Source organism: Rhineura floridana, chromosome 2 (genome assembly GCF_030035675.1).
Source record: "Rhineura floridana isolate rRhiFlo1 chromosome 2, rRhiFlo1.hap2, whole genome shotgun sequence".
Lineage (NCBI taxonomy): Eukaryota > Metazoa > Chordata > Lepidosauria > Squamata > Rhineuridae > Rhineura > Rhineura floridana.
In genome coordinates, this window is record NC_084481.1 from 214417846 (window position 1) to 214436138 (window position 18293).

Genomic DNA, 18293 nt, shown 5'->3' on the forward strand with positions numbered 1-18293 from the left:
TTCATCAAAGCAGCGATATCTTAGATCCTGAGTGATTTTTTTCCCTTCTGTGCATGGCAAGAAAATCCAAGATTTGGCATTCTTCTAGGTGTCAGTCTCAGTGTTTTCTTCTGATGACTGTATTGGTAGAGGAAGGTGGGTGTGTTTGCAAACAGGTCACGAGATATTGCAAATGGGTTGTTGGTAAGGATTTTCAGAAAGGGTAAATTGGGATTAATTGAGGTGCAGAGGATAATGGGCAGGTATTTTGATGCCTGCAATGTTGTATGGATGCTGTGAAAAACTTGCACCAATCCCACAATTAACACCCATCTGGAAGCACTCTTAATTATGGGGAGCTGTGCATGAGCAAGAGGAAAGATAAGTTAGCTGTTGCTATAATCTGGTCATGCAAATTAAGAAACTGAGTTCTGTAGAGTACAGTACAATTTTTTTTAATGGTTTATATTTATTAAAATATTTAATGTGCTACATTCTCTGCTATTCACTTGAAGTCAGTCTCTCCATTGTTTACACAGGGAATGGTCAAGAAATGTGGTCTAACTAGAGGAGAAGAATCATATGGTCACTGACTAGCAATGTTGTATCATACAACATGCTCAGAAGTTACCAGAGTCAAATGTACAACCACAGGGCATGTGACAAAAGGGTCCAAGAGACCAACTTTCTAAACAATCCCAAAATAAACACAACTCTGAAAATGTGAAAATGTAGCAACACAACCAATTATTGAAAGGTTTTGTCTAGAATGACTACTATCAGGACCTAGCTGGAGATGGCCATACCTGAATGTAGGCCTGGAGAGTGTGGAGAAGCTGGAAGCAGTGGAAAACTGGAAATATCTGGAGCCTGATGAGCAAGTACGGGTAGAAACCCACTTACCTATTATAGCAGATCTGCTCAATCCAGAGCTCCCAGTCTGCTTGCCAATCACAGGGGCTGATGTTGCACATTTCCTATCGCTTTCTGCTGAAAGAAGTCTCAGACTTGAGTACACAGTCTCAATTAGATCAACCTCTAACCAAGAGGTGTCTTGTTTAAGCTCCATAGTCCTTGACAGCTCACAACAAATGGCTGAGCACTTTGTTTCTTTGATAAAGCAAAACCCTCATAAGGAGGCACCCAGTATGGAAGCAAGAAATGTAGTCTTGGAAGATGGCAGGTATATCTAGGATGGTAAAGGATGGAGTCAAGAATGACAAGGCATGAATTGGTTCCATAATGTGGAACCATGAAGGGACAGATGCACATTTAAATCATCAAGTAAGTTGTAGTCACTACTGTGTAATGCTTCAGGTGCTAGACCTGTGGGAGTAATCCTAATATCATGCCAAGTGAATACACTGGTAAAGTTTTGAATTTTTCTGTTGACATTGTATAAAACATAAATGTTGTTATAGCCTGAATAGTTTCTTTAAAAGCAACCATTAATGAATTTCTGTTTTTACAAGTTCCTTTCAGGCAAGTAGATTTAAAAAATAATAATTATAGTTCATCTTATAAAAGATTAGATCTTTAGATAATTTTGGACTTTGCCTTGAAGATGTTTCCTAAAACTAGTATAACTTAAAATTATGCTTGCACAAAGCCATTAATTGCATAGTTTATATTCAGTTAACTGCCAGTTTTGCTGAATTATGTATTACAAGATCGGCCACACAAGGCCTTCTCTCAGTCCCGCCAACCAAAGCAGCTAGATTGGCGGGTACTAGAGAGAGGGCCTTTTCAGTGGTGGCCCCCACCCTCTGGAACTCCCTCCCACAAGATCTTCGGCACATCTCTTCCCTGAATATGTTCCGCAAGGCCTTAAAGACCTGGCTCTTTCAACAGGCTTTTGGGATTTCTGGGGAGGCTTAATATTTTTTGTTTACATGCCTCCCATTATGTATTGTTTGTTTTATAATCTATACTATTACACTGTATTTTTTGTATTGTATTCTGCTGTATTTATTGTATGTACATCGCCTAGAGTGGCCACTGGCCAGATAGGCGACACATAAATTAAATTTATTATTATTATTATTATTATTATTATTATTATTATTATTATTATTATTATTATTAATGGGAATCCATAAGCTCCTTTCAGTAATAGAATGTGGAGTGAAATACATTCCTTTATGTTTGGATACCACAGAACTTGTTTTGCTAAACTTGCATTTCAGCTTTATCAGCAAATGTTATTTTGATATGAAGTACCTTGGTGGGAGGGGAGGTTTATTGCCCAAGATGACTAAACATAACAAGTGTCTATTAGCCTGCCAGATTGTTGTCAGGTTTGTTTTGTTTTTAGATGGAAAGATTTCATTACTAGGAGTCATAAATGGCATATCCTATAAATGTTTACATCTTAGGGCAAAACTGGACACAATGCTAAATACTTCATTTTAATTTGCTTTTTTGATTACTTGTTTTCACAGTTAGTAGCAGTCACAGGTGGGGGATGATTTTCCACAGGATCGTAGAAAAGATGTTAACCGTTTCCTTCTCCATTGCCGTTTGGGGAGTTCTTGAGTATAGTGGTGAGGGAGGAAAGGGGTAACCCACTCCTCCTTGTACACCACAATCCTGATAAAAATTGTGTCCTCCCGAGAATGCTATTAACTATGAAAAAAAGATGAAAAAAAGACACAACTGGGCTGCGGAGCGGGATGTAAAATTATTATTATTATTATTATTGATGATGATGATAATGATAATGATGATGTTGTTGTTGTTATGTGCCTCCAAGTCAACTACAAGTTAATAATCATAATAATCATAATAATCATAATAATATGCATTTAACATTATGTGTAGCTTGACCCAAAGAATAAATTTCCATATATACGATCAACCTATAGTGCTTTAAAGTCTTGTTGCTTCAATCGGGATGGGGTGAGAGTTAGCTGAAAGCAACTGCTTAACTGTCTTATGAACCTCAAAATGCTTAACTTTGATTGTGTCACATGTGTGAGAATATTTTGTGTATTTATTTACATATGTCAGTATGGATTCCCTTATGAGTATATTTTGTATGCCTATGTAAAACAGTTACAGTAGGGCCCCGCTTACCGGCGCTTTGCTTTCCGGCGTTCCGCTAATGCGGCTGCTTTCAATTCCCCACTTTAAAGCCAGTTTTGTGCTTTTGCAGCATTTTCGTGTCATTTTTGCGCGACACGCCCATTATTCTCAATGGGTTCTGCTTTACAGCGATTTCCACTTTATGGCGGCAGTCCGGAACGGAACCTGCCATATAAGCGGGGCCCGCCTGTATTCAGAAAGTTTTTTGATGACATATAAGTAATTAGGTAAATGTTGGCAGATCCCCACAACTAGTGAAATCCATTCCTGTCAATCACTGCAGAAGCAATGTGTGTAATGAAGGAAAGAGTACTATACTAACTCATTCCGGCATATTAATTACATTACATTTAGAGTTCATTATAGCTTTCTAAGTACTTGCTCTTGGTGTCAGTGCTGGAGGCTGATATCACACATGAATATGTGTGGGAATTTAATATACAAGTCAGCCTTTGCTAGGGAATCTAGTAGCCAAAATAAGCATTTCAGTTACAAATAAATCAACATTCACAATATAAATATATACCATTGAATCTTCACTAGGAAATAATACTTTTGGCTGCTAATCCAGGAGCTCTTTAAATATTATTTGTATTTTATTATGACAATAATGTATGTGTTAATTTCTGATAAAGTATGCCATGCTTCTGTTCCCCCCATTAAATGTGCATAGTTGGTGTAAAAATCATACAAGCTTCATAGTTCATCCTCTCTTTAGATTTAAATTTCATAGGGTTTATTCATATTTTGATGCAGTCAGTATTTCTTAACAGTGTGGCATGAGATACTTGCAAGGCCAGGTGTAAACTGTCTTGTATATCTTACTGATAGCAGACCTTTAAAGAGCCAGGGCTCAAGGTTTCCCAGTATGCAGGTAATACCACTTTGAAAATGAAATGAACTGCCTTCAAGTTGATCCCAACTTATGGCGACTCTATGAATAGTGTTTTCATGGTAAGCAGTATTCAGAGGTGGTTTACTGTTGCCTTCCTCTGGGGCTGAGAGGCAGTGAGTGGCCCAAGGTCACCCAGTGAGCTTCATGGCTGTGTGGGGATTCGAACCCTGGTCTCCCAGGGCATAGTCCAGCACTCTAACCACTATGCCACACCACTTTGGGATTACTGAAATGGAGGACTGGAGTCACAAATCTGTTATGGGCCTAGTTATCTTGGTCAGAAAATTATATGACACCAGGATATGTGGGAGCGGGGTGGAGGGGGAGAATTAGCATAGGGGTTTAAGGTGCTGCATTCAGTTTTTAACTTGGGGGATATGATTTTTGAAACATTTGGGAAATGGGTGGGTGAAATATCTTAGGTTTTATGTTGGCTTAAGTTGACGTGTGAGTGTATGTATTTGATTTGGAAGGAATAAACAGCAATGTCAATTCAAAACTATATTTTTACAAGTGGAAGTAGCTAAAATCTACAAAATTATAATTGGTTTGTATTAAAATTACTTTTCCTTGTTTGTTTGTAGTCCTTCCAACACTGAAGTGCTGTCCTGAAGAATAGGATGCTGGCTTTCAAAGGGCTCCCAAGGTGGTTTATAGTATTAAACTTACAGAGCAACAGTTAAAAAAATCACTTAAAAGACAGCATAAGAATATAGGCTTAACAAACCATTTAAAAACCACTAAAAGTTTGGTGGGATAAGAAGATCTTAGCTCCCCATCTAAAAGCCATCAAAGATGGGTGGCTAAACTCTGCTTGGGAGATAGTTTCACGAGTTGGATGCTGCCATTGGGGAAAAAAAGCCTATTTTGTGTCACTCCCAGGCGTGCCTCCCTTGGTAGCAGAACACAGAGCAGGGCTTCTTTCGAACTTCAACTAATGGGCAGGTTCATATGAGAGGACATGGTCATTTAGGTACCCGGGAGTGCCTTGCTTCCCCCACCACTGAATTGTTCTAAATTGCTTCCACAGCTGCTTTGTTCTCCCTGGTGCAGTGGTTCCAAAACTTTTTTCCCCATGGACCACTTGAAAATTGCTTAGGGTCTTGGTGGACCACTTAATGATTTTTCTGTCTGTTGTAGCAATTGTAATGCACAGTACTAGATGCTGTATGATTTTTCCTTGTATTTTTATTGCTTCTTTTGTTTTCTATATTGTATTTCATTGCAATCCATATAATTCAAATTGTAATACAATACAACAGACATAAAAGAAGCAATTAAACTACAATTAAAAAGCAGTATGAATATTTAATGTCGGCATTCTGCAGACAACCTGAATGATGCTCATGGACCACTGGTGGTCCATGGACCAGCGTTTGGGAACCCCTGCCCTAGGGTTTCAAATATGTGTTTGGAGAAGAGAGGGGGAGGAGTGGTGTGTATTAGTGTGATTGTACGTTGGGCTATCCTGAAGGTGGTCCACAGACTGCAGCAGTACAGAATGCTGTTGCTGATTATTGACTGGTGCCTGGGCATGCAGGACTTTGACACCAATATTGCACTGCATTGGCTGTCTGTTTGCTACCAGGCCAAATTTAAGAGTTCAGTACTAGTTTTTACCTCCTCTAGGATGCACATCTTAACATGGTGAGGGGGTTTGAGAGGGTGGAAGAAGCTGAAAGCAATGCCATCAGGAGTCTAGACCAAGAGGCTAGACTCTTGGCAGGGTCACCAAGGTGGAATGGTCAAAGCTGAGACACCAGATTAATGCATCCAGACTAAGAGGAAGGCAATAGTAAACACCTCTGAATACCTCTTACCATGAAAACCCTATGAACAGAGTATCCAGAATGCAACACAAGATAGTGCTGGAAGTTGAGACCCCCATGTCAGAAGGCACTCACTGAGCTACTGGGGAAGAACAATGGACAAGTACAAGTAGCACGGTGACTAATGATGCTACTGGTTCAAAGCTGAAAGGAAGCCCAGAGGCTGTGCACAGATGTGAAAGGAGAGTCTGGAGTTGTATGACATTCACAATAGGAACATGGAATATGAGAAGCATGAACCAGGGAAAGTTAGAAATTGTGAAGCAAGAAATGGAACGCTTCAACATTACAATACTTGGCATGAGTGAATTAAAATGAGACATTTTCAATCGGGCAACTACAAAATATTTTATGCAGGAAATGAGAAATCAAGAACATAAGAAGAGCCTGCTGGATCAGGCCAGTGGCCCATCTAGTCCAGCATCCTGTTCTCACAGTGGCCAACCAGGTGCCTGGGGGAAGCCCGCAAGCAGGACCCGAGTGCAAGAACACTCTCCCCTCCTGAGGCTTCCGGCAACTGGTTTTCAGAAGCATGCTGCCTCTGACTAGGGTGGCACAGCACAGCCATCACGGCTAGTAGCCATCGACAGCCCTGTCCTCCATGAATTTGTCTAATCTTCTTTTAAAGCCATCCAAGCTGGTGGCCATTACTGCATCTTGTGGGAGCAAATTCCATAGTTTAACTATGCGCTGAGTAAAGAAGTACTTCCTTTTGTCTGTCCTGAATCTTCCAACATTCAGCTTCTTTGAATGTCCACGAGTTCTAGTATTATGAGAGAGGGAGAAGAACTTTTCTCTATCCACTTTCTCAATGCCATGCATAATTTTATACACTTCTATCATGTCTCCTCTGACCCGCCTTTTCTCTAAACTAAAAAGCCCCAAATGCTGCAACCTTTCCTCGTAAGGGAGTCGCTCCATCCCCTTGATCATTCTGGTTGCCCTCTTCTGAACCTTTTCCAACTCTATAATATCCTTTTTGAGATGAGGCGACCAGAACTGTACACAGTATTCCAAATGCGGCCGCACCATAGATTTATACAACAGCATTATGATATCGGCTGTTTTATTTTCAATACATTTCCTAATTATCACTAGCATGGAATAGAAGAAATGGGGTTGCTTTAATAGTGAGAAGTGATGTAGCAAAAGCAATTAGGAGCTAGAACGGAAGGTCTGAGCGAGTGATATCAATGAGATTAAACGGGAAACTTACTAACATAATATCCCAGGGCATGCAGTAATTATCAAACTATTGCCTTAATATCCCATGCAAGTAAAGTAATGCTCAAGATTCTACAACAAAAGCTCTTAACATATATGGAGCGAGAAATGCCAGATGTCCAAGCTGGATTTAGAAAGGGAAGAGGCACCAGAGATCATATCACAAACATACGTTGGATAATGGAACGGAGCAAGGAATTTCAGAAGAAAATCACCCTGTGCTTTATACATTACAGCAAAGCCTTTGACTGTGTAGATCATGAAAAACTATGGAATGCTTTAAAAGAAGTGGGGGTGCCACAGCATCTGATTGTCCTGATGCGCAACCTATACTCTGGACAAGAGGCTAGTGAAGGACAGAATATGGAGAAACCGATTGGTTCCCCATCGGAAAGGGTGTGAGACGGGTGTATCTTTTCACCCTATTTGTTTAATCTATATGCAGAACATATCATATGGAAAGTGGGATTGGACCAAGATGAAGGAGGTGTGAAAATTGGAGGGAGAAATATCAGTTTAAGATATGCAGACAATACCATACTACTAGCAGAAACCAGTAAGCCTGCACTGGTTGCCAATATGCTTCCGGGCCAGGTTCAAAGTGTTGGTATTAACCTATAAAGCCTTATACGGCGCGGGACCACGATACCTGTCGGAACGCCTCTCCCGATATAAACCGACCCGTACACTACGGTCTACTACGAAGGCCCTCCTCCGGGTTCCGACTCATAGGGAGGCCCGGAGGGTGGTGACAAGATCTAGGGCCTTCTCAGTGGTGGCCCCCGAATTGTGGAATAGTCTCCCCGAGGAGGTGCGCTTGGCGCTGACATTGTTATCCTTTCGGCGCCAAGTTAAAACCTTCCTCTTCTCTGAGGCATTTTAATTTAAGTCACTTCGTTTTAAATCCGCTGTAACTGTTTTTGATTGTTTTATTTTATATGCTTCGTTGTATTATATTGTGTGATTTTATTGTATTTCTGTTGTTCACTGCCCAGAGAGCTATTGCTAGTCGGGCAGTATAAAAATCTAATAAAATAAATAAATAAAAAAATAAAAAAATAATGATTTAAAATGAATGCTGATGAAAGTTAAAGAGGAAAGCACAAAAACAGGACTACAGCTGAACGTCAAAAAGACTAAAGTAATGACAACAGAAGATTTATGTAACTTTAAAGTTGACAATGAGGACATTGAACTTGTCAAGGATTACCAGTACCTTGGCACAGTCATTAACCAAAATGGAGACAATAGTGAAGAAATCAGAAGAAGGCTAGGACTGGGGAGGACAGCTATGAGAGAACTAGCAAAGGTCCTCAAGTGCAAAGATGTATCACTGAACACCAAAGTCAGGATCATTCAGACCATGGTATTCCCGATCTCTATGTATGGATGTGAAAGTTGGACGGTGAAAAAAGCTGGTAAGAGAAAAATCAACTCATTTGAAATGTAGTGTTGGAGGAGAGCTTTGCGCATACCATGGACTGCGAAAAAGACAAATAATTGGGTGTTAGAACAAATTAAACCAGAACTGTCCCTAGAAGCTAAAATGATGAAACTGAGGTTATCATACTTTGGACACATCATGAGAAGACATGATTCACTAGAAAAGACAATAATGCTTGGAAAAACAGAAGGGGAAAAACAAAAAGAGGAAGGCCAAACAAGAGATGGATTGATTCCATAAAGGAAGCCATAGACCTGAACTTACAAGATCTGAACAGGGTGGTTCACGACAGATGCTCTTCGAGTTCACTGATTCATAGAGTCACCATAAGTCATAGTCGACTTGAAGGCACATAACAACAAAAAGTTGCACTGACTCACAGCACACAAGATCAGTCTTCATGGCAACAAATGTGCAGACTATAGGGAAAATCTGGTGCTAAATTCAAAGTTAGCAAAATCCTCATCCATCCCTAAGGATGACATCAAGTTTCCTACAAAAAGAATCATGAATTCCTGTGGATATCATACTTTAGTCTTGTCTGTCTGCTCTTTGGTCTGCTTGACCATAAGAATTACTCATGCTTGAAATGAGCCACCGTGGAATACTTTAAATACTCCACAGGATTACCCATTGCATACACGAGTTTCCTCATGTGAAGTTCAAGAACCTGTTCAAATAATGGTGGGCCAGAAAGTTATTGAAATCAATCTGCCTGCTCAAATAGTGTTGGCAAATGTTTCTTCTTAAATACTTTTCTATGAAAGTCTTGATTTCATCTTCATTTTATATTAACTGGGCTTGCTTGTAAAGAACAGCATATTCTACATTAGTCTCTTATTTCTGATACGTCTTTGTGTCCTACTCAGTTCAGTAGCAAGATGCTTTAAAACTGGAAGGTACTGTAGGGATGGATTAATCACCCTATATTGTCCTAAAGACAGTCATGCAAAATCTTTCCTGTGGGATCATGAATTAATTAGCAGGAAAGAAAAGGATTGTAGTTGTGAGCATTTCCATTTATACACAGCACTCTTTGGGAACATATGGTCATCAGTGATGAGCTAAATGTTAAGAGCTTGTGCTTTAATTCTATAACACAGAACATTAATATAAAGATACTTCACAGCTATTGACAGATTATATATGGTGTACTCAGAGATGTCTGATGCTTCTCTGAAGTGGATTTTTAAATATGTTATGTTAATGTTTATTTATACTCCACTTTTTGGCCAAATGGCCCTCAAGGCAGCTTACAGAAAAAGTAAACACAAATATAAAAAATACATCAATAAAGCAATACATCAATAAAGCAATACATTGTACAAAAAATGAAATTAAATACACTTGTATCATTCTAAAAAGTTATTTGGAGAACGTTTCTTTCAATATATTATGTACTAGTTTTTGAATTGACTTCCACATATTTGTTCCAAAGTGATTTGCAGACATACATCATATATATGATACAAGTATATTATTTGGGCTGCAATCCAATGCACATTTAGCTAGGGGTACATGCTATTGTCAGAGGAAGGCAATAGTAAACCGCCTCTGAATACCACTTACCATGAAAACCCTATTCATAGGGTCACCACATGTTGGGATCGACTTGAAGGCAGTCCATTTTTCCATGTGCCATTGAACACAGTTTGAATTCTTTCCAAATAAAGATGCTGCTGAAGTTCTCCAACCTTTTGCGTGGAACTGTAACTTCTGGAAGAGAGGTGAATTTTCGGACCCATTAATTTTTTCTTCTTTTTGGATTATGATCAGGGCAGACTTCCCTACCCACTAGCTGTATCTGATCCCCCAAACACCTGACCTTTCTCTTTTTCTAAAGGCCTTCCTAGCAGCAGTGTGGGAAGGGTCCCCCCCCCACTTTTCTGGTCCCCCTGAGCATCCTGGTGGCTCGTGTAGCAGTGCACCAGTGTGCTTAGAGCTGGTGCCTCAATGGAGATGTAGTTCTCTCAGAGGCTACTGCAATTGCACAGCCTATGCCAGCAGCTTCTTGTAAATGTTGAGTGTTGCTAGAATCTTGCTGTTCACTAAGGGTGAGGAAACCTCAGGCCCAGGGGCTGACTGCAGCTCCCCAGGCCCTTCTCTCCAGCCCTTGGGACTGCTCTCGGGACTCTCCTCAGGGATGCCCACTCGCCTCAGGCCACGCCCCTCACTGGCATTGCTCTGCACCCTTCCTGAGTGCTTTTCCCCAGCTGGAATGTGCCTTGAACTGTATAATGCCTCATGCTTTCTTGATGGAGGATGGAGAGATGTTGCTGGGGAGGGGGGACTAGAAGCTTCTTGACTACTGCACTGCTAGAATATAGCCTTTTCAAGAAAGTAAGAGCAATAGCCTTGCTCTACCCAGTTTTGCCTCTGACTCTGCCCACCACTTGCATGTGACCCACCTGGAACTTTGCTCACAAGGGAATGTGACTGTCAGGTTGTATATGGTTCTCCACCCCTAGTGTACACCATTTCTCATGGGGTTCCACAGCACCACCTTCTGGAACCTGCCTGTCAGGTAGGAGCAGAACCCCTGCAAAGCAGTTCCTCCCACTCTCTGACTGTCTAGGACACCCTGTTTGATGATATCAAAGGCCACTTCTGTTAGTACGCTGCACTTAATTTATTGGGGTGTGCCTATGGGTGTAGTTGTTGAGGGGGAGAAGCATCCCTAATGCTCTAGGAGGAGGTAAAATGCAGGAAAGAGAAATATGTGAAGATAAATACAAGAACAGAAAGTGGGGGACAATAAAATTCCAATGTGTCAAATAGGACTTGAACACAGCCTGCATTGCTGTCTCATTGTTTTAATTAGCTACTGTCTGGCTTCAGTACTTAAAACAACTTTCCCCCCTCATTGTAGGCCTGCCTTTGCTCCCTTTTAAAAAATTAATATGCCAGCTGAGTTACTACCATACCTAATGTCGTGCTGGCACTAGGTCTGTGGTGGAAATGGAAAGAAACGCATGGGATGTGTGTGATAGTTACTAGACTGTAGCAGGGAGCTCTCCACAAATCTGTACTTTAAGAAGGCAGATCTACTACAAATTGCAACTCTCCCCCTGATTGTTTGTATTTTTTTCTTGCCATTTTAAGATTTTATTTGTTTTTGAGGAGTGAGGGAGGGGGCCTAATTTGACAATACTGAGTATACTTCATTTCAAATGATTATTTAGTGTTTTGGCTACCCTGAAGTGGGATTCCAATTTAAGCCATGTGGCTTTGGCATGTGTCTGTAGCTTCAAGTAGGACCTGAGAGATGAGTGATTCTATGGGATGTTTTTGTTTTGGGTAAGGAAGATGGCTGTGCCAGATGCAATAGGAAGAGATAACAAGTGCAAAGTTCTGGAATGCTTGGCAGCATAGCTTTTGCACATGTGCTAGGAACATTGTTGATGGAATTGCTGAAGTAGTTAGAAAGAATCAAAGCATTAACTAGAGCTACGTCAAGTCATCTTGAATTTAGAAGAATGCTTGCTAAGTTGAGTTTAAATCAAGGCTCTGATGAGATTGTCTGTCCAGTGTGTTAATTCATGTTACTTCCAGCTCAGTTAAAGTACAAAATTATTACATCAGCTTAGACCTCTTGCGTCTCTTCCAGGCATGCTTCATGTCTGCAGAATCTTCCATAGCTGCCAAAGTGTCATGCTGCAGAATCTTCTACAGTTGTTAATCTTAATTTTGGGATTAATATCTACACTACGAAAGAATCTATTGCTGAGTACCATAGCAGTTTCAGAAATGCAATTCATTTGGTTTAGGATTTCCCCCCCTTCACATTTCAGTAAATGGAGGCCTGTTTTAGTGTCAAATCCTGATAACCAGCTGCATTCCACAAGGTTATGTCACACACACAAAAATAAAATTTGCTTTGTAAATGAGATGCTTAAGCATTTTTTAAACAATCCCTTAAAGCAAAATTGTGGGTAAGCTTACTGGAAGTGGCGTCTGCTGGCTTGCTACTGATAATGGTTTCTCAGCAGCAAACTTACTAGATATATGTCAAAATAGCCTTATTTTAATGATTTGCTTGCATCTGCATTTGGGGTCAAGCACATACTATGTATTGACTTTTGACAAAGATGAACATTTTCCTGTTGTTCAAACATTTGTTTCGTTTTGTCATTTCACATGATGCAGTAGCATTCCTGTTTTTAGACTTTTTTAAAAAGAGGTGATGCTTTAAAGTAAAAGATGAATTCTATGAACGAAGTTGCCTTTCTGGATTGGTTTCTTGGTTATAATCTAACTCTAGTCATTTTTTGAAAGCAAGCTCTACATACCAAAATATCATATAAAGAACAAAGATCCAAAGCTTGTTTTTGGGGGGTGGGGGGTAGATTTAAAATTTAACTTGGCTTTTCTTCTAACAGTCTCCTATATTTTAATCCTAAAATTAAGAATAATGGAAAATATTTTGCACTGTTAATTAGCTATCAGGTGATGATGTTGTACTGCACAACAATTTTCCAATAAAAATCTTGTCTTTCAAAAATATTATTTTTAGATGACAGTGCCTCTGCTGCCAGCAGCATGGAGGTGACAGACCGCATTGCTTCACTGGAGCAACGTGTTCAGATGCAGGAAGATGACATCCAGCTGCTCAAGTCTGCTTTGGCAGATGTAGTTAGGCGCTTGAACATTACTGAGGAGCAACAGGCCATGCAGAACAAGAAAGGACCTACCAAAGGTATTGATTTTAAATACTCCCTCTCAAATTCACTTGTTGGACTTGAGAAAATATTGCAATAATTTTGATATTTTTTGAACCAGTCAAGAATATTGAGTCTGTGGAATTATCTGAGAGCAGTTTTTTGGTCTGAACTTCTCTCCATGTTATACAGTGATCAAACTTGTAGTTTGATTTGGAAGTGTTTACTCTATCTGAAGCATAATCTAGATGGGAAAGTTTTCAGTTTTCTAAGGTACCAGACAGTGTCCTGCATGATATATGAAGGGTGCTTGTTCAGCATTCCGTATATGGACATACCTATGTATTTGTGGCTCAAACTCTGTTGAAGTTTTACATTATTTTTCTTTTCTGCTATATCAGAACATGAGGAATGAATCTCTTGCATTGGTGATAAATTAATATGCATCCTGGTATATGCTTTCAAAAATTGAACATCTTCTGGATGGGTCAGATCTAGGACTATCATTCATTTAATTTTTTTTTATTAGACTGCACTCTGTTACTGTTTTTTATCAAGAATATTTTTAGGTTGAAGAAACTAGCAACTTAATGAGAAATGAGCTATTAAGTTGATTCCTGGCTACCTGAATGTTTACACTGTGGCTAGATTATGTTGTTCAAAACAAATATTTTGTTAAGGTTTTAATTGTGTACCAAATATTCCATAGATATTTGTGGTCACTTTGGGTACTTTGTTATATATGAAGTTTAGCAGTAGAACTTCAGCAGTAACATTTCTTTCTAGAACAGCTACTGATCCCTTTCAGGCATTGCACATTTTTTTTATTGGTGCTGTTGAAACGTTTTCTTCAACTCTTTCAGGGTGAGCAGAGGTGCAGAAAAGTCAAGAGAGAATTTGTAGTTTGTAAAACATGTTCGTTGGCCCGTGAATGAAAGATGTTTTGCAGTTCTACAGTATTCTTCTTTTTAAATTCTTGACCTCCAGCGTTGTTAGAAATGTGTGTTAGAAATCATTAGCACCATGCTTTTGGCCGCTGGTAGGAATCAATCCATTATTTTGAGATGAGAAAGGACAAGTTAAAATAATTGTGCAATATCTTGTCAATTTGTAGGTAATTACACCTTGATCTCTGTGACATTTAAGGAAATTGTATGTCCAGTATTTCTCCCTCAAAAATCACTTAATTTACATCCCAATCAAAACTCAAGATTGGCTGGAATGAGCAATAAGCAGATCTTCGGTTGTCCCAGCTGAGCCCGGGCTCAGCTGGAGCTCTGCCAACATAAGTCGCTCATTGTGGCTGGGCTGGGGCTTTGCCATCTTAGCCAGCAGAACTTAGGCCAGCATAAGTCCCCCAAAATGGGTGTTCTGGGGGAATCGTACTGGGCAAAGGGGAGATATACACGTTCCAAATCCTGTTCAGCTTGGTCATGCGAACTGTGGCCCAGTCCTCAAAACTTGGTCCCACAGTTACCAGCCAGCTCAGATTTTTTACTATCCATTTTTTGTTTGTCTTTATATTCCTATCCTGGGACCTTTGAACAGAGACTATTTTTATATCTATTGTGTGCTTACCTGAATAAAACCCTGCTATGCAAGGAAGCCATTCTGTCTCTGTTTCTGTCTCTAGAATAGTTTGCCAACTATCTACATTAAGAGTCTCGTTCTCATGACTGCCTCCTGTGGTACCCACAAAAGATCTCAGCAAATATCCCCTAAAAATACACAATGCATGAGAGACTGTTTGCTGTTCCTGCTCAGTTTGTTTGCACTCTCTTATATTAAACATGCCCCTTTAAATGTGCCTACATTTCATTGGATTCCAAGATTTGACACACACCCTCCCATCCACTTTGGAGATGTGCAAACAGCTTCTCTCTGTAAGTGTGGCAGTGAATGATGAGGTGACTCCCAGTGATGGGATGGCTAATGGGGAGGGCAAGCAAGCTCCAATGTCCCTGGCTTGTTTTCTGCTCTTTTAGATGTGGCAGTCAATTTTGTGACTGGAGCCCATGGCACTTTCTCAAAACTACAAATTTGCCCACTGGACCAAAGGGTTACCCGGCCTAGAACAAAGGAGAAGGATCATAATTTTTGAGGAATGGGATTGTCCTTGAAACGGAGATGAAGCATCTAGTGGTTAATCAGCACTGCCAATTGCTCTCTTATGAGATGCAGTTGAGCACAATTAATGCTTTGTTCATATTTTTGTTTAAGAGCACAGTCCAGATAGTTCTGTTTCCAGAGAGCAAGATGCAAAGCAGTTCCACTGGAGGCTTTCTGTCTGCCTGTGGATGCTGCTGCTGTTCTCACGTGTTCCATTGTTGCCAGAGCATTTGCTTCAAAGGAAGGATCTCTAGTGCCTCATGGTGAACCATTCCGTGTCCTCTACACCCTGGCCTGGTTTGCAGAACCAGGAACAGAGCCAGATGCTGGGACTTGGGGAAGAGTTCAGCTTTGCTTCCACAGGGTGGTATGGGATGGCCTCGTCTTGAAGTGAATGCTCCATCAGCAGTGCTGCATATCAAAGGACAGCAGCCTCCTCATCCTAAACTGACATTCAGTGAAGAACCAGTCCACATCCTGCTTTCTTTACACAGAGCACATAGGATTGCATCAACACACAGTAGGGCCCTGCTTTACAGCGATTTGCTTTACAGCGATTCGCTGATACAGCGGTCTCAGTTAGACCCGATTAGACTAAAGCCCCACTCATATGGCGCTTGTTCCGCTTTTACGGCGGCTTTCGGGCATCGCGCGTCATTCTATTCAATGAGTTCCGCTTTACAATGGCTGTCGCTTTACAGCGGGGGTCCAGAATGCAACCTGCCGTATGAGTGGGGCCCTACTGTACTGCCTTTTATTATTGTTTAGGAAGCCATTTCTTAAAGTTACTGAGTTATGTCGATGGTTGCAGATTGAAATAATCTCTTGTTTATCATAATATAATGAACACACACACGCATTTGTAAACTGTATGTAGTTTCTTCATCAGACAGGCCATATTCTTGTAGTTCTTCATTTTATCTTCTCCTTGTTCTACAGCAAGACCCCTTGTACAAACACTGCCTCTAAAGACTACAGTCAATAATGGAACTGTTTTACCAAAGAAACCCAGTGGCTCTCTACCTTCCCCGTCAGGAACCAGGAAAGAAATAGTATCACCAGCAGCAAAAAGGTATTAAATATCTATCTGGTGTATGTATATATTGTCTGCCTTCAGCTTCTAAAACTGCTCCTCTGAGCATTTGTTTGCTCTCTGGGTGAAAGTTTCAAGATAAATTTCTAGATAATTAAACCAAATTATAAACCTTGTAGAAATATCTTCAACTTTATTCATGCTAGATTAATTAATCAGGATTAATGTTGTTGCAAGAAATACTAAAGGAGCCCATAATTAGGCTGTTATTTTCCTGCCTCTGTAATTTGAAGTTAAGAGTAGGAAATACCTACTTAGGGATTTTGTAATCTGTTCTGCAAATGAGTGCCTTTGTTTCTGTATCAAACCAATAAAAGTAACTAATATGCTTGAAAGGTACTACATGTAGCCCCCTCCAGTTGCATTCTGTTGCCAAATTGTATAGAAATGTGATTCCTGTTCTTCCATCACTTTACCTTTCTGAAGTTTTCCTTGTTTTCAACAATTACAAGCAATCAGTGAAGTCCCTCAAAAATAAAATGAAATTTATTTATTTATTATTTATTTAATTAAGCTTATTATATACCGCCCGACTAGCAACAGCTCTCTGGGTGGTGAACATTAAAAATACAATAAAAATAACACAAAACTGTACACAAAACTGTACAGTCTAAAATCAAAATATAATAATTTACAATTAACAGGAATTAAAATTAATTAAAATTAAAATTGGAATTAAAATCCCAACCCTTTCTTCTCGCTATTTGCATGTATAAAAGCACTTTTAAAGATTTTGTCATATCTTCTAAAAATGCTTATTCTGTTTTGTCTCTTTGCCTATTTAGTCTCTTCCCAATATCTTAATCTGGCATATTTTAAATGATACCTTTGAGTGGCAAGTGATGTAACATTCCCTGGTTTCTTGTGCCAACCCACTTGTCACTGTGGCCTTGTTTTTTGGTGGGTTGTTTTTTATTGGGATGGCAATAAATTATTCATAGATGAAGGAATTTGGAGGTGAGTGCGTTAGGTTTTGTAAAGCACATTAACTGGAAAGAGAACCTGCAATGTGCTGTAACAATTGCCCTGATGAAATGCAAGAGCACATGACTCCCCACTGGATTTAAGTTTCTTATTTAATTAATTAATTAATTAATTAATTAAAAATATTTCTATCCCCCCCTTCTACCCTATAATAGGGCACTCAGGGCGGCTTACAATAAAATAAAGCCCGTACATAACAAAATTGTACACAATAAAAATCAGAAAAACATTAAAATGAATTAAAATTTATAAAATGCAATTAAAATACATAAAATAACATATACATATACACACACATACACGCATATATGCATATATAGGGAGTGGTACTGAAGGGACTGCTGAGGTAAAAATTAACATAGAAGGCATAAAATCAGTGTCAGGCTTTTCCTTCAGTCCCTCCCAGAGGCTCTCCGGAACAAGATCATTTTCAGAAGTCTCCGGAAAACCATCAGGGAGGGAGCAGAGTGGGCTTCTTGGGGTAGGGTATTCCAAAGCTTGGGGGCCACAGCTGAAAAAGCTCTCTCCTGCATGCCTGTCAGTCTAACATCTTTTATTCCAGGCACACAGAGCAGACTAGAGGCAGGTGATCTTAAATCCCGGGCAGGTACATATGGGCATAAGCAGTCCCTCAGGTACATTGGTCCAAGGCCATTTAGGAAAGGTTATAGCATTTGGGGCTTTTTAGTTTAGAGAAAAGGCGAGTCAGAGGAGATATGATAGAAGTGTATAAAATTATGCATGGCATTGAGAAAGTGGATAGAGAAAAGTTCTTCTCCCTCTCTCATAATACTAGAACTCGTGGACGTTCAGAGAAGCTGAATGTTGGAAGATTCAGGACAGACAAAAGGAAGTACTTCTTTACTCAGCTGGTAGTTAAACTATGGAATTTGCTCCCACAAGATGCAGTAATGGCCACCAGCTTGGATGGCTTTAAAAGAAGATTAGACAAATTCATGGAGGACAGGGCTATCAATGGCTACTAGCCATGATG

The 18293-nt window shown here is 39.9% G+C and overlaps 1 protein-coding gene across 9 annotated transcripts in view; it reads left to right on the forward strand.

Annotated features, from left to right (window-relative positions):
* The window catches only part of EML1 (EMAP like 1), a 212413-nt gene that overhangs the window by 116258 nt on the left and 77862 nt on the right, over positions 1-18293 (forward strand). For all 9 annotated transcript variants that reach the window (XM_061612128.1, XM_061612135.1, XM_061612132.1 and 6 more), the window contains exons 2-3: positions 12969-13151; positions 16162-16294. In XM_061612128.1, coding sequence (XP_061468112.1) covers positions 12969-13151; positions 16162-16294 — 316 coding nt within the window. The remainder of the gene's footprint in view (positions 1-12968; positions 13152-16161; positions 16295-18293) is intronic.